This window comes from Notolepis coatsorum, assembly GCF_963971535.1.
Source record: "Notolepis coatsorum genome assembly, chromosome: 5".
NCBI lineage: Eukaryota > Metazoa > Chordata > Actinopteri > Aulopiformes > Paralepididae > Notolepis > Notolepis coatsorum.
In genome coordinates, this window is record NC_140169.1 from 113,074,701 (window position 1) to 113,097,790 (window position 23,090).

The 23,090-nt window shown below is 45.2% G+C and overlaps 1 protein-coding gene across 1 annotated transcript; it reads right to left on the minus strand.

The window, feature by feature from the left end:
• Window positions 1-1,883: 1,883 nt before the first annotated feature.
• Window positions 1,884-3,623, minus strand: LOC311228860 (homeobox protein OTX2-like; the record flags this gene model as incomplete). The annotated part of the gene is made up of 3 exons (XM_084314815.1): window positions 1,884-2,507; window positions 2,946-3,097; window positions 3,527-3,623. 3 exons carry the CDS (start codon window positions 3,621-3,623, stop codon window positions 1,884-1,886), a joined length of 873 nt encoding a protein of 290 aa, XP_084170941.1.
• Between the last annotated feature and the right edge of the window lie 19,467 nt (window positions 3,624-23,090).

Below are 23,090 nucleotides of genomic sequence, written 5' to 3' on the forward strand. Positions count from 1 at the left end.
TGCAACTCTCTCTTCCTCATCCCATATATGATGCTATAGTTCTCTAAACAAATCCATATGTTCGATATAGGCCTAATCAGTGTCGCCGAGACAGATGTCTTGGCTGCTATACTGATTCTGGCAGAAATTATTATTTTAGGCTATTGATTCAATTGAATTTTGGCCATCATCCTTTGACCAAAACGAAGGACTATCTGGAGAACGATAGGCCTGAATGACTCTTTTTTTGATCGCCTATATACCATCATGTAACTTCTATGGTCATATCGCTTCAGACAGAGAATATAGGCCTAACATTTCCGTGGGTTATGTTGGAGTCTTAAAACGGCGGCGCCATGTGAACTGGGCAGCGGTGTGCCCTGAACCAAAGAACACCCGTCAATGAAATGTTGGATTATCGTCTTTCTGAGACGGGATTAACATAGCTTTCATGCTGCACATTCCTGCTTCTAAAACATGAAATAGAGTTCAAACAGAAAATTATTGTTAGCCAGCGATGTTCCACATAACTCAGTTTACCCAGCTTTTTATTCATGAAAAAAAAATCAGATTTTCATATATAAATCTTCATGATTGAAATACATGGTATCAGATTATGTTTTAGGTAAATACAATAAAATAATTATGAAGAAGTATAGCCTATTTATTTTTGCATGGCATTGTGATTATCGACTGGAGGTCGTTTGTTAATCCACTTTTTAGTGGGTAGCAAACACTGTCGATAGTCATCAGTATTATGATGAATTGAAAATGGGGGACCCTGATGTAAACAAGACGAAAGTCTTTCTCCAATTGTGTGTATTGAGCTATACTGTACCCATTCTGCAATCTGTTAATAACATTTTCAATCAATCAATCAAGTCCTAGTCATATCTTGTGGTATATGTACTTAAACAGGTGCTGATAATGAGGATGTACACATGCAGGCACAATGTAGGATCAGTTCAAACGTTCTTTATTGTTATACTGTGCGTGGCCTCGTCATATCACTTTACAACGTGTCACAGATGTTGAGTATAGACTTTGCTGTTGACTCGATTTACGCACTATAGTCCGTTTGAGCACTCCCTATTTCAACTAATATGTTGTAATAATAATTTATCATGTAACACTTGGACATTGAAAATAAAAACGATCAAATTCACAGCTGGGTGATCGCATGGCGCGAAGTAAATTACAGGTACAAAGAATCACAATCTGGAAAATCTAACACAGAGAAGAAATTAAAAAGAAAACACTTAGGGACATTTATGAGCACACGCATACGGACTGATTGTCTCTCATAATAGTGTCTTATAAACATTTTTCATAAATTAAATAGTGCATCCAGGTTCATTTCAGATGTGCTCTCTCTCTCTCTCTCCCTCTTTCTCTCTCACACTCACACACATACATACACACACACACACACACACACACACACACACACACACACACACACACACACACACACACACACACACACACACACACACACACACGATGCTTTGATCAAAGGGCCCCTTCAGCTTGCCAACCCAGAAGAGAGAGGGCGTCCTAAGGAGCTTAAGGAGAAGCTGACCCATTCCACTCATTTAACTGATGGCTGGATCTCTCTCTCCCCCTCTCCCACATTTCTCTCACTATCAGACTGCACACATACACACATTTTCTTCTTGGGTAACAATTTAGTTCCATGTCTTTGATCAAAGTTAAGGAGAGTTCACTCTGAATGTTCAATAAGTTAACCCAACAGGTGAGACAACTGCATGGGCAGCTATACTCTGTTTTGCCCGAGGTAGATTTTGGGTCTAGTCGTGGAAACGTTCAACGACATTTCTCCCAACCTGGGCAAATAAGGGGTATAGTCTGGAGTTTATTGTTATTGTGATTATTCAGGCTCCTCACAACACCTGAAACTTCCACGATGAGGCTTGGTCTTTGTAATCCAAACAGTCTGCATTGAAATTGAGTTTCCAGGAGGCTGTTTGGTCCTTATAATCCAGGCAGTCTGCAGGACCACTGAAGCCCAGGCCTGTTGCTCCATACGCCGACGTGGAGATGGAGGATGCTGGGTTTAGGTGGCTCGACACTCCGTTGGCGCCCATGGGACTCATGGTAGAGCCCGCAGCTGATAGCTGGTGGTGCATAGGTGAAATGTAAGACCCACAGTCCATCCCGCTAAAATAGGACGAGGACCCTGTGTAACCCTGGTTGTATCCGGAGGCTTGAGTGTATGTCATGGGATAGGACCGCTGCATGCAAGACGATGTGGAGGTAGAGAGTGGGTCGGTGAGTGGGGAGATGGAGGCCGGACTCCAGATGGACACAGGCGCGCTGCTGCTGCTCACAACCGGGACTGAGGTGCTGGAAGGCGGCGTGTACTGGCCACTGGCGCCGCTCTCTGAACTGGCTTCTCTCACCGGGGAGCCTTTCTTTTTGACCGGCTTGGTGGTCTTGGTCTGCGTGCCGCTTTGTGTTTGTTGAGCCTGCTGGCGACACTTGGCTCTTCTGTTCTTGAACCATACCTGAATGAGGTAAATATATAAAAAAAAAATGCATTTATTAATACATAAATAATAACTAAGCCGTCCTGACCAAACTAAACGCGACCATACATTTTCAGTGCGTCTAAACTTTTTTTTTCTGCAGAGGGCCGGGCCCAATGCAGTTCATGATCGAAGTATTATATTTGGATACACCCTGAAGAAGGCCATGTAGGCCGAAACATGTTGGACTTTTAAAAGATTTTTCTAAATAATGTAAGCCACTTATTAAAGGCTTTTTAAAAACTGTAGAGCTGCCTTGGATCTCAACCTCTCTTATATTATATTTGGAACTCGGCAATCAATAGAGGGAGACGTGGTGTCTGACACCTCTCAAACCCAAATGAATAACAATTGTAACCTTTTGTTTTACCCATCACTTCCGAACGGAAAAGTGGTTTCTATAGAAGACTGACGTACCTGGACTCGGGACTCAGGTAGGTTTATCTTCAAGGCCACCTCCTCGCGCATGAAGATGTCGGGGTAGCGCGTCTTGCCGAACAGATTCTCCAAAATGTCGAGCTGCGCGCGCGTGTAGGTCGTCCTCTCGCGCCTCTGTTTCCGAGGAGTTGCTGTGGGACAACAAGTCAGCCGTTGAGTGTGCAGTATAACTAACCAAAATAATGGATACATTATTATCTGAACCTTTTATTTAATATACATTTCAATGTATGTCACCATTTGAAAATATAGTGATTATGTATTATATGGCATATAGCCCCATATACTGTTCGGGTGGCCGAAATAAAAGGCTTATTATAGAATAGTTAAAATAGCCCAATCAATTATACATTGGGTGAAACGATTAGGCCCATAAATTAACACAATAAAAAAAAATACATTTACAATACAATTACATATCTTGTATAGCTATTTGGCAAATGCTGGAAAGTACATCAATATATAATATCCTGTGGTTGAGAGATAAAAGTTATATTGGTATATTATAGTATATTGCCTAACAAGTTGCTTTTAAACATAAATTATTGCACGGGTCTTACCTGGATATCCATGTGAAGGATGCAGCAGGTCCATACCAGAGGCGGATAAACTCAGTCCGTTGACTGTGTACGGTGGTTGTTTCAGATAGGACATCATGTTAGCGTCCGGACGAAGGGCAACGTTGGAGATAATCTTGAAGACCAAAAGCGTTAAATGTATATTTTTAATCCTGTTGTGTCGCCGTCCGCTGTTTTCACCTTGTCCCAAACCTGAGCAGGACACAACAGCAAAGAAGGAATAGCGTTGTTTGGGGTTAGAGTATGTCCTTGACTACCGGTTGTTGCCTCTTAAGCGCGAGGTAGCTTTAAAAAACTGAGCGTCCTCGCACGCGCTAGGCTCTTAAAACGGAGTGGAGACCCCCAGCTGTCCTCGTGGACTGAGGATGCTCTGTCTGTCTGACAAACCTTTCGCCATACCCCCCCCCCCCCCCCCACACACACACACACCACTAGCCCTCCCCCTTTCGCACGCACGCGCGCGCGCACACACACACACACACGCACACACACACACACACACTCACTCCCCACTATAGCCTGCCCGCAAACCACCGAAAACAAAACATTTTGTCGTTAAAATGCGCACACTCACTGGGCCCCAACCAGGCACACAATTAGCATATACCCACAGGTTATAGGAGTAGCTAAATAGATGTGTGATTGGGGGCCATTTGCAAAGACAAAGACCACTGTTGAGCGATAAGTAATGGCGATAACAAAAGGCCCTAAGCCAACAAAGAAACAATACTGTAAACTCAAGAGGCCTACTCATTCTGATACAACCAGCAGCATCTTATATTTTATCTTTAGCTTTTGTTTGTTGACTAAACGCTCGTACATTGAAATGTAAAGGGTTTAAATCGCGGAGGACAAATTTAGCAAAGAATTAGAAACTTTGGGACATTCATTCTCTAAATTGTAATTCTAACGGACATTATTGACACTCCATGGGCAATTTCCCTAATGAATTGCTCCCGGTAATTAGATTTGGGAGGTGAGACTATCGAAAAATGTTGATTAGAAAGACCCACTTAATCTTAATCTAAACAAATAAGGAGACATACAAGCGTATTTTTTAGCAGGTGTGATTGTTCATTGAAATAAATGTTGTATTATCTACAAGTGAGAACATTTGTAAATTGTCTTTCAAATGTTATTTGACCAAACAACTCTTAAAAAAAAAAAAAAAATAAAAAAAAATAAAGTAATAGGTCTAATTTATTTAAACCTATAAAGGTTTCCTTTCAAAATATTGCAGTTAGTTCTGAACAGGGCTGTCTCCGTCTCCCATTATATTTCAGAGACACCTACCTGTAGAATAAAGTTGAGGGTCCCCAGGGTCCTTCTCGCTTGTTGTATAATCTAACTGTAGACCTCATACGTTTTATACAGCCAATAACGGACACCCCTGCTCAATCTGTCACTTTTCACCCAGACCCCGTCTACCGGTTGCTCCACATCCGTTCAATAATAATTACCCTGTCCAACGATTAATTATTATTGGCCACAAGTTTTTTTTTCTGTAAGAAATTAACGAGATAATCCGGACGGCACGCGCTGCCCTGATTACAGGACGCTAGCCACGACTCTGCGCTCCGCATTCGGCCTGATTAATTTTCTGCGTCATGAAAATAAAACAAAGACTGGCATTGTGTTTATCAGACCAGCTGACTACCAGACAGCCCCCACCCCCACCTCTAACCCCGAAACTCACTTTCCCAAACTGATACAAGTTCAGGGACATTGGAATAACAGCAAAATGAGCTACATCAAAGATAAAATAAGATTAGCTAATAATGATAGCCTAATAACAATAATTGTATAAGTATAATGACCATGATAATAATAATAATAATAATAATAATAATAATAATAATAATAATAATAATAATAATAATAATAATAATAATAATAATAATAATAATAATAATAATAATAATAATAATAATAATAATAATAATAATAATAATAATAATAATAATAATAATAATAATAATAATAATAATAATAATAATAATAATAAGTAATATTGTTATTATTGTTGTTACTATACTTCTACCTCTATACATTGTCGTTTATAATAATTAATTGTCCGTCCTATGTTTTTGTTCTGTAATTTTTTACGTTTTTATTTCAAAATACATTTTAACATTGTTCAGAGACACACGTCGCAGTAAGCATTTGCAATATTTGTAAATATTGTGGACCCTTTTTTAATGTTGTGGATCACTGGCCCATATCCTCAATCACTCACTGCTGTTTCAGTGCTTGAGTGCCCAGCTGGTCCAAATAGCGGCCCCGTCAGTAGAGAGAGAGAGAGAAGAGAGGGGTGGAAATAAGTTTCTTTTTAAACACGCCTACCCAATTACTGTGCGCATGCAGAGGTATTTCCATAACAAAGAACACTTGGTGGCAACGATAGTGGTGTCAGCCTATATTCAACAAGGCAAATGCCCCTGACAAAATAAGTCCCGTGTCGATATAGACTAATGTATTGAAATAGTTTACATTTTAGGCAGTATTTCACAAGATACTGTAAGTCCATGTCGAATAATTACTAAAAGAAAGGGATGTAGAAACTCACCCTATTTTAATTACCTCACTTGCCTTTGAAAATATACGTTATGAAATGTGCCTCTTCAGCAGAGTTTGCTATGATACTCCGGCTATTATGCTGTGTCTGTGTTCGTTTAAGGTGAATTATTGCATGGTGTTTAATATCTATCGAGACAGAGGTTTGCGACGAGTCTCGACAGCCAATGGGATTGAAGCGAAATAAACGATGGGTAGAGGTGTGAAACGTTGCTGCAACGTTTGCTTGAGCTTATTGGAAAAGTGGTCTCTGTGCCAAGAGTGTTATTATTGTATAGCTCAGTGCTTTCAGCTATAATACATTCTATAGGAAAACAAACAGGGCTATAATCTTAGTCAAACAATTGATGTAGCCTATTAAAAGCTAACCATATAAAAAATTATGTATAGCTACAACTATTGCACACTATTTTAAGGCTATACCTGCAGAATGGTCCGTCAAGCAAACGATAGAGGAATGGTATAGCATGCAGAGGAGTGCATAATACATTCTAGGGACCTGTCACGGTTTGATTTTGGAGCTAAACCTTTCAAGAAGAAAAAAATGTCCTCGATGTGGAGCTGTTCTCTCTCTCTCTTCTCTCTCTCTCTCTCTCTCTCTCTCTCTCTCTCTCGCTCTCTCTCTCTCTCTCTCTCTCTCTCTCTCTCTCTCTCTCTCTCTCTCTCTCTCTCTCTCTCTCTCTCTCTCTCTCTCTCTCTCTCTCTCTCTCTCTCTCTCTCTCTCTCTCTCTCTCTCTCTCTCTCTCTCTCTTTCTATTAATTTCAGGTATAGGTCAGTTATTTGACTTCAACTTGGAACAAGAAAAAGTAGTGCACTGTTTTTTCTTACATGTTTTAGTATAATTACAATGTTATTCACAGACTTTTCGTCCTGTTGATCTTCAAGTAGCCCAGACCGGCACCACTTATTAGAGCATAATAGGCTTCTTCTCCCCCCACCCTTCACCCATACTCCACCCAATTTCTGTCCTGGGGGACAGGTTGCGTTTTGGGAGGATTAACGTCTGGATTTCATTAGCAAGCAAGCTAATTGATGCTCTTTTCACTGTCTTTATGATGTGTTCAAATAGTTCAAATGTAGAATGCAACACGGGACAGTCTCCATGAGATATACTTAATGAATGAGTTAGTCCTCCTTAGTCTTGTGTGTTTTGATCACCGACTGTTCTTATGTTTGATGGCCCTAGACTAGACAGCAGGTTACAGACCTAATTACTTGTTAGACATGCTACATTAATAGCTGTCGGGGGAAAAAATCAATAGCCTGCGCTCAGGCGAGTTGTTTGTGAACGTTACGAGTGACGAGTCTGTCTTGACTTTATGGACATGAACATACCCTAACAGCACGGGACTATCTGTTAATAATTGGCATTTGCCTCATTCCCACTTAGGGACGGCTACAGAAGATCAAATAAACAAAGAACACAACTATTTCGTGTTCCTATCCCACAGCTATATGAAGTGATGTATCATTTTGGCTCGTGCTGCTTCCTTTCATCTCGCGCTCTGATATATTCATCAGAAAATATCTCATGGCCCCAGGGAGCGTTCGAGCTAAACGGGGCTCCTCTGATTGTAAAAGGTGAACGCGGTTGTTAATGTCTGTGGCAATATGCCCTCCCACTGTCCCCGGGCCAATTGAAGAAGTCACGGCTTCTCCTGCTGTTAGGGAGACGAATTGGAAGCTAAGAATCGTGGGACTGAGATATGCTCACAGTACAGGCCTGTTCTGCCTTGATACTGGCACGAGAACACTGCTGTGCTGCCTCTATTTTTCTCTATATAGCTCGGCTATTGTCTGTTGTCTAGGCTAATGTTATTGATCAATGAATATACGCAGTAGCATGAATGATTGTACAACGAAAATCATGGTTAGGCTTTTTATTGTTGTTGGTGTTATTATTATTATTATTATTATTATTATTATTATTATTATTATTATTATTATTATTATTATTATTATTATTATTATTATTATTATTAGTAGTAGTAGTAGTAGTAGTAGTAGTAGTAGTAGTAGTAGTAGTAGTAGTAGTAGTAGTAGTAGTACACAGTACATTTTGCAGAGTAAATTTTACTCAAATGTACTCAGTTTGAGTAAAATTTACTCTGCGAAATGTACTGTGTAGTAGTATTCATGTAGTGGTAGTAGTAGAAGTAGTATTCATGTTTTTACTTCACATAATTCTGGGGTGAAATATTACTGGCTATCACCACTCTTATTCCTAAAAGGCCACATTTTTCAAATCATATTGCAAAGTAATTGGTTTAAATTCAATATATTGTATACGGCTCCATGTTAATCAATTTGTGGCACTACCAATTCAGTGCAGTTCATCTGGCAATGTCAAGGTCAAATCAATGACTTGGCTGACTCCACCAACCCCATCTGTCACACACACACACACGTGACACACACACACGCGCGCAGGCACGCACGCACGCACGCACGCACACACACACACACACACACACACACACACACACACACACACACACACACACACACACACACACACACACACACACACACACACACACACACACACTGTATATCACACATGAAGACTAGCTATGTCAATCTACATTAATAGATTTATTGATGGTTGTGATTGTGATAGCAATGAATATTGACAGTTGTACAGCAGGTATAAAGTGCCAATTAATGAATATTGAACCATGGTAAAGCCTTGTAGAACAGCAGGTATTTTACTAACAACGCAGAAAGGAAGCAAGCTGTAACTTCTGGGAAAATCCACCGAAAAAAAAAATACAGACAGTGTTTTTTTCCCCACTTCATTCCAGATATGTGGACATGAACAGCTCCATGATGGCATCAAAAGACAGATCATGGAGCTGCTTATATAGAACTATTTGCTTGTAAACAATACATGGGTTTCTTTAATAGTTGTCATACAGAAGTACAGAATACTTTTATACAAAATGCTTCTTACTGTTACGCTCCAGAGACTGTGCAAGACAAGATAAGTATGAAATAAAATAACATAGTATAGCATGTAAATTAGAAGTAAAAAAAAATGAGGTCACAGTGTTCAGTATAGACATATGTACAATGTTCGATGCAGAATAGACGTAACTGAGTTACCATATAATATACAATACTATGCAGTGTACTAATATACAATACTATATAGTGCAAGGCAGAAATGGGATGAGGTACAATTTACAGTAGGTGTACGAGTTGTAGTGCAAATCCTTTACCAATAAATATAAAGTGTGTTTGTGTGATCTAAAGTGTGGAGAGTGGGTGCTGCAGTGTGTTGTTTGTTTAAGTGAGTGTGTGCGTGTGGGTGTGTGTGCTGTGTGTATTTGATGGTTGTTGCATAGTGTTTATTGTTCGTTTAGCAGCCTGATGGCCTGGGGATAGAAGCTTCTTCTGAGTCTTTCTGTGCTCGCCTTAAGACTCCGGTATCGCTTGCCTGACCGCAGCAGTTCAAAGAGGCAGTTGTTCGGGTGGCTGGAGTCCTTGATGATTCTCTTAGCCTTCCCCCTGCACCGCTTGTTGTAAATGTTCTGGAGGGTGGGAAGCCCCCCTCCAATTGTGCGTTTGGCTGAACGTGTCACTCTTTGTAGTCTGCTACGGTCTTGTGCAGTGCTATTCCCAAACCAGGAGGTGATGTTGCCAGTCAGGATGCTCTCTATTGTACATGAGTAGAAGTTCCTAAGGATCTTCTGATTGACTTGGAACTTCCTTAGGCGCCTGAGGAAGTAGAGGCGTTGTCGTGCCTTCTTCACAACACTGTCAATGTGTGTGGTCCATGTCAACAGTAAGAAGCATTTTGTATAAAAGTATTCTGTACTTCTGTATGACAACTATTAAAGAAACTTGAACTTGAAACTTGGGAGACCAACCAGGAGGAAGTTGGATTCATAATGTTTTGAACCACAGTGAAATTAATCTCAAACAAATGAGTCCCTGTTCATGAAGTCAGTCTCAAATTCATTGTGGAAACATTTTACTTTGTAGAGAACACAAATAATGATTTAAGTATATTGTAACTAACGAGGAACTATGTTAATAGGAGTGTAAACAAACGTTATTCAACTGGTTCGACATTTAGAATTAGAGTTAAAGGGGAACACCACTCAAATTCACAAACATTTGAATATGTTATTTCCATGGCCTACAGCAGGGGTCGGGAACCTATGGCTCGCGAGCCATATATGGCTCTTCTGGTGACAGCATATGGCTCCCAGATTTTTTATTTTTTTTAATACTTGTGATATTTCTTAATAATACTGTGTCATTTTAAAGTAAACAGAAATTAGTTTTGAAGATACAGCTAATAGTATCTGTAGCTGAAGATATAGCGAGCAGAGCTGGCGAGGGAACACAAGTGGACAGAAATTAAAAATCTTCAACCTGAAGACCAGCTGATTCTTAAAACTTGGAACGAGCTTCCTGTGACATACCATGCACACAATGCAGCGTGAGTATTGCCGTATTGACCATGTTTGGCTCTACATATGCATGTGGGCAGTCATTCTCGCACATGAGGAACATTAAGACCAACATACGCTCACGTTTAACTGATGGAAGCCTCAACGCCTGCATGAAGCTCAATCTCACCACGTATGAACCAGATTACAAGGCCATCAGCAAAACCATGCAGCACCAGAAGTCGCATTAAAAGTAAAACATTTAATTTATTATATGTTAAAAATACTATATGTGTGAGGTTTGGTCCGCTCCCCACCCACACGCTCCGTTCCTTTAAGGTACTTTGTTGATTAATTGCATTCCCCGCCACACGCTCCGTTCCTGTAAGGTGCCGTGTTGATTGGTGCTCTCCCCACCACACGCTTCTGGAGCAATGATCAATTTCATCCCGCAGCTGTCACAGCTTGTCATCAGCGCCCTGTGGCTTTATATACCCTGATCCCCCTAATATCGATGTTGGATCGTTTTGAATATACTCCTGCATTTGCCTGTCTTCTCCGTCGCTGTTCCCTGTCTGTTGCTCCCCAGGACTTTCGTGAAGTAATCCCTGTGGAGAACCAGATTCCCCGTTCGAAGCTGCGCCTCGTTATCTGCCCGCTTTACGCGTTGCGCTCTGGTGAGTTTTTGGAAACAGTTCTTTTTTGGATCACCAGTTTTTTGTGTGTTTGTGAAACACCGAAGAGATCCCGTTTTGTTTATACTGTTCTCACCTATTTTTGTGTTGGATTTACACTTTGGATTACCGTATTGTTTTTTCTCTGGACTCTGCTAACTGTGTGTGTTACACCGAAGATCAAGTCACTTGGATATTTATTTGGATCAGTCACCTCTCTGTTTCTGTTGTGCGCTGGGCTAACTCAGATTTCTCTCTCTCTCCGTTTCCACCTGGAGTGAAAGCTGGGAGGATCTGCAGAGCGGCTTCAGACGTCACAAGCTAATTCCTCACCACCACCTACTGGGTGAATCTGCAGAGCTGCAACAATCTTCACTTGCCAGATTCCCCGTTTGTTCTGTTGCTCAACCTAATTCAATCTTGTGACTCTGAGAATAAATACGCCCTTGCTTTGGCTGACTCTGAAACAACTCTCTCTGTGCCGTTGCGCTTGAGGTCGGTTACAAACCCTAACATTACGATCCAACCATGACGACCCCAGCCGACACAGAGAGAGTCAGAACAGCATTGGCAGTCCAGATAGAGTTAACCAAGGGCCACAGCCTACAGCTAGATGCGGCTGTGGCTGCTGTACAGGAACTCCGAGAGCAGGTCCTGCCTATTCAGGGGTCCCTGGGCTCTCTGGCTAGCCAGCAGTCTAGTATTCTCCTCCACTTACACACGCTGAGTGAAACCGTTAACACCTTGCTTGTAACCCCACTTCCTTCAGGAGCCTTGGCCGGAGCATCACCCGCAGCCCTGGCAGGCCCCGCGCCTCCCGATCCCGCACCTCGGGAGCCCCGTCTCTCCGAACCACGGTTGTTCGACGGTAACTTCGAGGATTGTGCCACATTCATCATGCAATGTGAGTTGGTTTTTCGTCATCAACCCAGTCGTTTCACTTCAAGGGGAGCCCGAGTGGCTTACATGACTAACTTGCTCTCAGGCCGGGCAGCCCAGTGGGTCACTGCCTCCTGGGCAATGGGGGCAGACTTCTGTTTCTCCTACCCAGACTTCGTGGCTGAGCTCCGCAGGGTTTTCCACCACCCAGCCCGTGGCCAGGACCCTGGAGCCCGGTTGGGTACCTTCCGGCAGGGCAGTGGCGGGGTTACCGACTACGTGCTGGAGTTCAGACTGGCGGCTACGGAGAGCGGTTGGAACGATCAAGCACTTCGTCTTACCTTCATGAGGGGGCTCAACGACGCAGTCAGGGACCAGCTCGCGACCCGTGAGGAACCTGAGTCCCTCGAGGACCTGTTCAGCCTCGCCATTCGCATCGACGGACGCCTCCAGGAGAGAAGACGTGAGAGAACCCGACAGGGACCTCCAGAGGTACTCCGGACCCCCCGTACTCGTGACGGTACTGCTGGTCGCCCTGCTCCCAACACGACTGGTGGCTCTTTTCCCTCCCGTTCGGTGCCCGAGGAGGAACCCATGCAGCTGGGACGTTCTCATCTTAGCCAAGCTGAACGGGAGGCGAGGTTCAGGTCCGGCCTTTGCCTCTACTGCGGTCGGGAGGGACACCGTATCGCCAACTGCCCCACCCGGCCAAAAGACCAGGCTCGCCGGGACCCCGGGAGATCCTGGTGAGCCGCTTTTCTCGTTCCCAGAGCCGTGCACCACCTGGCCATCTGATGAGCGTCACCCTGGCCTGGGCGGACCAACGGGCCACGGTGGAGGCACTCATTGACTCGGGGGCTGACGAGAGTTTCCTAGACTTCGAGTTTGCTACCCGGGCCAACATTCCACTTGAGGACCTAGTGAGGCCATTGGAGGTATTCGCATTGGACCAACACCGCCTGGCTGACATCACTCAACGCACCTGCCCTGTCCTGCTCACCATTGCTGGTAACCACGTTGAGAGACTCCAGTTCCTTATCACCAGATCCCCTCTTGTCCCAGTAGTCCTGGGCCGGCTCTGGCTCGCGCTGCACGAGCCCCACATCGCCTGGTCCTCCGGTACCATCAAGGGTTGGAGCTCCTCCTGTCATGCCCAGTGTCTTCAGGCGGCGTCCTGTCCCTCGCCCCGGAGATCCGTTGGTGAGCCGCCTCCGGACCTCTCGACCATACCCCCTGAGTACCACGACCTCATGGAGGTTTTCAGTAAGTCCAGGGCTCAGGCCCTTCCGCCTCACCGGCCTTACGACTGTGCCATCGACCTCCGCTCAGGGGCTCCCCTTCCCGGCAGCCGCCTCTACAGTCTGACCGTCCCGGAGAAGGCAGCGATGGATCAATACATCTCTGAGTCCTTGGAAGCAGGACTCATTCGGCCTTCCTCCTTTCCTGTGGCGGCCGGTTTCTTCTTTGTTGGGAAGAAGGACGGAGACCTTCGACCCTGCATCGACTATCGCCAGCTCAACGAGATCACCATTAAGAACAAGTATCCTCTACCTCTCATGAACTACACCTTCGAGCCTCTCACCCAGGCTACCGTATTTACCAAGCTGGACCTCCGGAGTGCCTACCATCTAGTCCGTATCCGAGAGGGCGATGAATGGAAGACCGCCTTCAAGACTCCCAGGGGCCACTACGAGTACCTGGTGATGCCGTTCGGCCTCACCAACGCTCCGGCGGTATTCCAGGCGCTCATGAACGACGTCCTTCGTGACATGCTGGAGGAGTTTGTGGTAGTATACCTAGACGACATCCTCATCTTCTCCAAGACCCTCGAGGAACACACCCAGCATGTCCGCCGTGTGCTGGAGCGCCTCCTCCACAATCGGCTCTTCGTCAAGGCGGAGAAGTGCCGATTCCACTCCGACTCCGTCGATTACCTGGGCTTCATCGTGGAGAAAGGCTTGACCCGAGCTGATCCTCGCAAGATCCAGGCCGTGGAGGAATGGCCGGAACCCACCTCTCGGAAGGAGTTACAGAGCTTCCTCGGGTTCGCCAACTTCTACCGAAGGTTCATCCGGAACTACAATCAAGTGGCGGAACCGCTTACCAGACTGACCTCTCCCGCCCTGCCGTTCGACTGGTCCCCAGCGGCGTGTGCTGCGTTCCGCTCCCTCAAGAAGAGGTTCACTTCCGCCCCGATCTTGCTCCATCCAGACCCCAAGAGACAGTTCATCGTTGAGGTGGACGCCTCGGATACTGGACTGGGAGCTATCTTATCCCAGCGGTCGGCAACGGACCAGAAGGTACATCCGTGCGCCTTCTACTCGCGTCGGTTCCTCCCTGCCGAGAGGAACTATGACATCGGCAATCGGGAGCTGCTGGCGGTTGTGGCTGCCTTGGAGGAGTGGCGTCATTGGCTAGAGGGGGCCGAGGAGCCGTTTACCATTTGGACGGACCACAAGAACCTGACGTACATCCGTGCTTCCAAGCGCCTCAATGGCCGGCAGGCAAGATAGGCCAGCTTCCTCAGTCGGTTCGACTTCTCGCTGACGTTTCGCCCTGGTTCCCGCAACACGAAGGCCGACTCCCTGTCCCGGTTACACTCCAAGGGGGCTCCAACCACTGAGGACCCGACTCCCATTCTCCCAGAGGCCAGGGTGGTAGGAGTCGTCACCTTGGGCATCGAGGGGGTGGTAAGGCGTGCCCTACGCTTCCATCGCGCTCCAGGCAATGTACCGGTTCATCGTCTCTTCGTCCCCGACTCGGTCCGGTCCCGGGTCCTCCAGTGGGGCCATACCAGCCGGTTCGCCTGCCACCCGGGCGTTCATCGCACGTTCTCCTTCCTGGCTCGTCGATTCTGGTGGCCCACCATGAGGAACGACGTCAAGGAGTTCGTACTGGCCTGCGCAGTCTGCGCCCGTAGCAAGGCCTCCCACCAGGCACCCTCCAGGCTATTACAGCCGCTTCCCATTCCGAGCCGTCCTTGGTCACATGTGGCGCTGGACTTCATCACGGGTCTTCCCTCCTCCCAGGGGAACACGTGCCTTCTGACCGTGGTGGATCGGTTCAGCAAGGGGGTTCACCTCGTGGCCCTTCCCAAACTTCCCTCGGCGGCCGAGACGGCGGACCTCCTGACACGCCACGTGTTTCGCCTCCATGGTTTTCCCCAGGACGTCGTCTCGGACCGGGGGCCCCAGTTCACTTCCCAGGTATGGCAGGCTTTTTGCAAGGGATTGGGGGCAACGGTCAGTCTTTCCTCTGGTTATCATCCCCAGACTAACGGACAAACGGAGAGGATGAACCAGAGTGTGGAGTCTGCTCTTCGGTGTGTGGCTGCCGAGAGACCAGCTTCTTGGAGCCGTTTCCTTCCCTGGGTCGAGTACTCCATCAACTCCATGGTCAGTTCCGCCACCGGCCTCTCACCCTTTGAGGTATCCCTGGGCTACCAACCCCCTCTTTTCCCTGCACAGGAGATGGAGGTGGCAGTTCCCTCCGTACAGGACCACCTCGACCGGTGCCGTCGGGTCTGGGAGATCGCCAGGACCGTGCTGCTCCGGTCATCAGAGCGCGCCTGTCGTGGGGCTGACCAGCGCCGGGTTCCTGCGCCGACGTACCACCCTGGGCAGAGGGTGTGGCTTTCCGCGAGGGACCTCCCACTTCGGTCCTCGGCCAAGAAACTTAACCCCCGGTTCGTTGGACCTTTTGAGGTTCTGAAGGTACTCAGTCCGGCGGCGGTGCGTCTTAAGCTTCCTGCGTCCATGCACATTCACCCCGTTTTCCATGTGTCCCAGGTTAAGCCTGTCTCTCTCAGTCCCCTGATGCCTCCTGCTCCGGAACCACCTCCTCCCAAGATGGTGGACGGTCACCCCCAGTGGCAGGTCCGCCGGTTGATGGGCGTTCGACGGCGGGGTCGGGGGTTCCAGTACCTGGTGGACTGGGAGGGGTACGGTCCGGAGGAACGGAGCTGGGTCTCCCGCCAGCTCATCGTGGATCCCGGCCTGATCACCGACTTCCATCGTGCCCATCCGGGCGAGCCGGGTCGGCCTGGTCGCCGGGTGGCTCCCGTGGAGGGGGGGGTACTGTGAGGTTTGGTCCGCTCCCCACCAACACGCTCCATTCCTTTAAGGTACTTTGTTGATTAATTGCATTCCCCGCCACACGCTCCGTTCCTGTAAGGTGCCGTGTTGATTGGTGCTCTCCCCACCACACGCTTCTGGAGCAATGATCAATTTCATCCCGCAGCTGTCACAGCTTGTCATCAGCGCCCTGTGGCTTTATATACCCTGATCCCCCTAATATCGATGTTGGATCGTTTTGAATATACTCCTGCATTTGCCTGTCTTCTCCGTCGCTGTTCCCTGTCTGTTGCTCCCCAGGACTTTCGTGAAGTAATCCCTGTGGAGAACCAGATTCCCCGTTCGAAGCTGCGCCTCGTTATCTGCCCGCTTTACGCGTTGCGCTCTGGTGAGTTTTTGGAAACAGTTCTTTTTTGGATCACCAGTTTTTTGTGTGTTTGTGAAACACCGAAGAGATCCCGTTTTGTTTATACTATTCTCACCTATTTTTGTGTTGGATTTACACTTTGGATTACCGTATTGTTTTTTCTCTGGACTCTGCTAACTGTGTGTGTTACACCGAAGATCAAGTCACTTGGATATTTATTTGGATCAGTCACCTCTCTGTTTCTGTTGTGCGCTGGGCTAACTCAGATTTCTCTCTCTCTCCGTTTCCACCTGGAGTGAAAGCTGGGAGGATCTGCAGAGCGGCTTCAGACGTCACAAGCTAATTCCTCACCACCACCTACTGGGTGAATCTGCAGAGCCGCAACAATCTTCACTTGCCAGATTCCCCGTTTGTTCTGTTGCTCAACCTAATTCAATCTTGTGACTCTGAGAATAAATACACCCTTGCTTTGGCTGACTCTGAAACAACTCTCTCTGTGCCATTGCGCTTGAGGTCGGTTACAAACCCTAACAATATGGCTCTCAATGAAATATATTTAGAAATATTTGGCTTTTATGGCTCTCCCAGTCAAAAAGGTTCCTGACCCCTGGCCTACAGTAAGACAGTTCAATCAATATTTGTGAACAGTATACTCTGTCATAAAGCTAGAAACCAGAGAAGTAAGAATCAAACCTATGAACTCAAAACATTCCTCTGGGTGCTCTCGGTTGTGTTTGGAACCCGCAATGTGCAGGCAAGGAGAAGCGGCAGACAGAATTGGATAAAACCCAATATGGATGGTCAATGTCCAAGCACGAGACAGGATTCAGTGGCAGTGTATGATTGCGGCCTTATGCCCCAACCGGGACGAAGAGGAAGTAATGTCCAGGCAGGGATCGGTACACAGGGGTGGGTATGGGGCAGGAGAATCAGACAGACGGGATCAGAGCAGGGGCAGGTGTCGTCAACCGGGCATGAGTCAGAGCAGTTCCTTGTGAGCCAGGCCAGTGTCTCCAGGTCTTAGCCGGGCAGGTCAGTGTCTCCAGGTCTTCGCCGATGAGAATACAGTTAGACAAGGTCAAAGAACGAGAGATCCGCAGGTGAACAACTATCAGAATAACGAACACGAGCAATATAACATGACTAACTGGTAAAGAGAGTTTACAATCTGACAGCTTCTCCACGTCTGGGGCAGGGTTATATATGTACTCTGCCCACAGACCTCAGATCAGCTGCCTCGTTGACATCACAGCTGTACCTATTTGACCATAATGAGAGCGGGGGGAAGAGAACAGAGAGAGGAAAGGAGCACTGACAGGCCGGAACCATGACACCTGGCGCGGAACTTTGTTCCTAGCGGTGGGGGGGACATATTAGGGGGCGTGGTCAGTGACGTCGCAGGGGGGGGGGGGGGGGGGGGTAGGGGGGGGCGCCCCCCCTTCCAATATTTTTTTCTTCTAATACCAGGTGTGCAATACGCATTTTCCCAGGCGGTGGCGCCTCTTGTAAGAAGTGGTCATCGTGGAGCCAGGGCTTGTCCAGCTGCACGTCCGCTAATTTAATATAATGATACTAGTGAATTTTTTTTAACTCTGTCAAAATAAACGAGCTGCATAGGCATAATAAACTGTAAGCGACATATACATGTTTGCACTGTCTTTTTTCTATTATAAAGTGCCTCTCGAGACTCGGGTCCATAACACATAACAGATCAGTCATTTGATTGTAATGCAGGTGCTCGCATTATAAATCGAATGTATGCGAGACAAACAATGTAATCGTTTTGATGCATACATCTCTGCCCAGCCTACCCCACCTGTTGCTGTACGGGGACGTCTCTAAATGTCATGCCTTTATTTTTCAATATTCACTAGTATTCGGACAACAGCCGCACACTTAAAGTGATACATCTAAAATCGCTTACCTTACCTGTCGGGGGTCCAGGACTCCTGCGTTAGAAACCGCAGATATATTCCTTTACTGCGAATTGAGAGCGTCCCAAAAATGATTCCAGGCCGCTATTTCTTTACCAACGGATTTCCAGTTCCGTGTTGACGCTTCCAACTGGTTCATGCGTCGGCTACACGCTGCTTTAATAACACTGCATTATCGAGACAGCGCCCCTATGTATGACTTTGAGGATCTGGCAATGAATTCCAGGGTAAATCTGCAGTGCCGGCACTGTGTAGTAGCGACTAGCGAGTCACAGTGCTGGCCGCCAGGGCGCGCAGTTGCAGCGGTTTGGGGGTAAAAACATGGGGACGACAAATACTGCATTCTGAAATCATGCGGGGGACATTTTCCGGGGACCCCCCCGCAAATTACGCCCCTGCATGACACATTGGGTCTCATTCTCCAACATTTTCCAAAGACTTCTCTTAGGGCAACCATCTTGGAACCGACTGAGGCAGAATCGACGACAAGTTCACTCTGATTCCCCAACGCGTGGGGAAGATGTCTTAAGTGGCTCAAACAATCACAGCTGGGATACCGGCGATGAGGAATGTCACCATTCCGGCGCGTTCCCAGTCTAGTCATAGAAACAACGCCTCCGAGAGCTCCTTATAAGGACAGGCTCTGTGCCGTGTGCAAATGAAATCGCAAAAAGTCAATAGTTAGACACACTTGTTCAGCTCATTAGAATGCAACTGTTGATGCGACCGAAAATGGTGGCCGAAATGCGGAAGCGCTTTGCGACCGATCAAAATGAGATTAGATTAATGTATTGTCATCCTACATATAATAAAGCTCATGGTGCACCTGCTGCAGCGCGCGCGCACACACACACACACGTGCACAGTACTGTATAGTCTACGTGCGTAATGAATGAACGCAGTATACGCTTATATTATTCTAATGACTTGTTTTATTAGGAGAGCACATGATACTGCGCTTAGTACAGTCCACCAGTCCGCTGATGGTACGCCCAACTCAAGTTTTTCAAGTTTCTTTAATAGTTGTCATACAGAAGTACAGAATACTTTTATACAAAATGCTTCTTACTGTTACGCTCCAGAGACTGTGCAAGACAAGATAAGTATGAAATAAAATAACATAGTATAGCATGTAAATTAGAAGTAAAAAAAAATGAGGTCACAGTGTTCAGTATAGACATATGTACAATGTTCGATGCAGAATAGACGTAACTAAGTTACCATATAATATACAATACTATGCAGTGTACTAATATACAATACTATATAGTGCAAGGCAGAAATGGGATGAGGTGCAATTTAGGTACAATTTACAGTAGGTGTACGAGTTGTAGTGCAAATCCTTTATCAATAAATATAAAGTGTGTTTGTGTGATCAGACTCTGGCGGCCTTATGTGTACTGTACTTACTGTATGTATAGGGCAGAGCATATATATAGTAAATCCTAATGAAACAAGTCATTAGAATAATATAAGCCCACTGTTCATTCATATGGCTATACAGTGTGCATGTGTGTGGCGCACACAACAAGACTCATGGAATATTAATGCAGCCTATTTCCACGTGATTAGCTTTAGTTCTTATTTATTTATCCACTGGCATTTGCAGTGTTGGTGTAGTAGGCTATACTGTATTTCAAATGTTCAATATCTGTTTAATTGATTAATGATATATTTGAAAGAATGCAGGTTATAGCTATAAACAAATGTCTGTCCCATTGTACCAATCAATGGGATATATTGCATGTTGGCTATAACCTGCATTCTTTCAAATGTATAATTAATAAAACAGATATGTAACAAATAAGAAATACAAATGCCACAGAAGGCATTAAATAATTATTATTTTCAATCACTTCACAATAATTGCATAATTGTGTTTGGGCTGTCAGTTTATCGCGTTAATTAGATTAATTAATTACACAGCAAATTATCACGTTATGAAAATTAACTCAAAATGTATTACAAAAAAATATATATATTATAAATAAATAAATATATATATTTTTATAACTTTTTTTTTATCTCATTCATTCCATAAGAACGTATAGAATACACATTTACAGACTTTTTTTTATATGGTCCATTTGCGTTCTTGGTATCTGATTCTAGGGACAGCTATGGATCTCAGGGAATGTATTCCCAGTGTCAGAAATACTGTCTGTTACTAGGCTTGAGTAAATTGTAATGAACCAAATGAGAATATCAATAAAAAATGTTTTATCTTTGACTGTGAATAACACTATGCTCAAATTGACCAGACCTGAAAAATCGCAGCAAATTAATAGATGGAAGATGATTAAACAGAAGGTTTTGTAGATACAGTACTGAATTCTGCCATCCGGACACATGCAATTTGAAATATGATTATAGAATATAGAATATCAGGCATAAAATAGTTATTCGATTAAAATGCGATTAATTAGATTAGTTAATTACAAATCCTGTAATTAATTAGATGAATTTTTTTAATCGCCTGACAGCACTTTGAATATCTGAGTAATTAAGTAATTATACATTTGTCCAAAATAGCTGGATATGGTTAATCCAGCTGCCCTGTGATCAGATGAATCCATATTATTTATTTTTCCGACATCAAATGTGTAATTCTTTATCGTACAAATATTGTCATATTTATTTAAATTATGATTATCATGAAAGAATCACTATGATTCCTCCCAAATAAAGCCAACCTGTTAAGCTGTAAGGTCCCCCAATTGGGGGACCCTGCTTTTCTTTATCATAAATCAATCAATAGAGACCATATTAGATCCCCAATTATCATATCATGGGGTATCATTGGAAAGCCACACTCATTGGCTACAACCCTGCCCAAAAATCTTCGAGATCGTCAAATGATTGACGGAGCTATATCCCCGGGAGTCAGGGGTGGTAATGTGTACTTTGGCGCACGCCTCACATATCGGCATGTAACTAGAGAACCGCAGAACGGATTTTGTCACCTGAAAGGGAACTCGACAGGCAACAAATAGGGCTTTAATTCTATCTATATATTGTATTAAAATAAATGCACACCCGAGCCGCTAGAGGTCGGCAAAGTGGCGCGTCGCGAATCGTCCTCATGAGGGCCCACATGTGGGCCCTTGGATGTTAAGAGATTGTTTTTTTTTTCAAATGTAGCCAAGAGTAAAGACCTTAACCCTATCAAAACAGCAGTCAAAGGGTCTCATTCCCAAATTTTTTTCAAAGATATATTCTGGAAGACTTATCTTGGAACCACTGAGACATAATCAATGACAAGTTCACTCTGAGTCCTGAACGTGCTGGTAATATGTCTTAAGTGGCTGAAAAGGTCGCACAAATTATATGATCTGATATCTGCTTGGAGAATGGCATTCTGTCTTAAACTCGAAAGCGCGTTCCCGTTCAGGTCATTTGCATACAAAACAACGCCTCCAGAGCTCTTTATAAGGCAACTAGTGACGCAGCTGTGTGCAAATGGAATGGCAGAAGTGCTTTGCATGTCTTGCGAGCCGAGTGATTATGAAACCTAGCGTCAGTCAGTGCCAATCAGAGAGCGTCTCCGAGAAATGCGGCTAGGTTTCGTAATCACGCTTGCGCGGCATCAAAACTAGATTAGATTAATGTATTGGCATCATATACAACTCGCGGTACACCTGCCGCAGCGCGCGCGCACACACACACGCGCGCGCAGTACTGTATATGAATGAATGAATGAATGAAATATAATATATATAGCCTACGGCGGGCGTAATGAATGAACACAGTATGGCTTATTATTCCATAATTAAGCCTATAGGCTACTGTTCATTCGTAGGCGCACACAAGACTTGTTATGGAATATTAATGCAGTCTATTTCCACCAATTAGCTTTAGTTCTTATTTATTTATCCACTGTCATTTCAGTGTTGGTGTATAGGCTATATAGTGTATTTCAATATAAGTTTAATTGATTAATGATATATTCGAAGGAATGCAGGTTTATAGCTATATCAACCCCCTCCAATGTACAGTAAATGACCAAGTATGGTTTTGTCAATATTCCAATGTACAGTTTTGCTTGTACAGTGCAGGCCATGTGAGCGGATCGGAGCGTGAGCGGCGCGGGGCGCGGAGCGGGCGGTTTTGACGTGAGCGAGGAGTGGGTTTTAAAATGGGTCGGCGCGACGTCCGGAGCGAGAGTTCTCCTCCGCTCCAATCCACTCCAGGTCGCTCACAGTGGTTTAACACTGTTGATGTAATATACATGCAGTACAATGCCAAAGCAACGGATGGCGATGTACAAACATGAAGGCCATTTTCAACCAATGAGAAGGGTGAACCTGTGATATCCGGTTCAGGCTTTGTCACTGTAGAGACGCCCACACTCACTCCTGTTAGAAAACGTATCGACGCCATTGTTGTTGACGTTAGCTTACATGCTAACGTTAATGGCAGCGACCATAGCATTGTGGCTCGGCTAGCCTATCATCGCTTAATATAGCTAGTGAATGGATAAACAACGTTATTTAACATTGCAGAATGGGTACAATTACAATGCGGCTCAATACAAACAATTGTTAAGGGGCCCAGGGGGTGTAGACTGTTGTAGTTTGAGCTAATTTACACCATGCTCCAAAAAAAAAAAAAAAATCTGCCGAGCGATCTGGCGCGGGGCTCGAT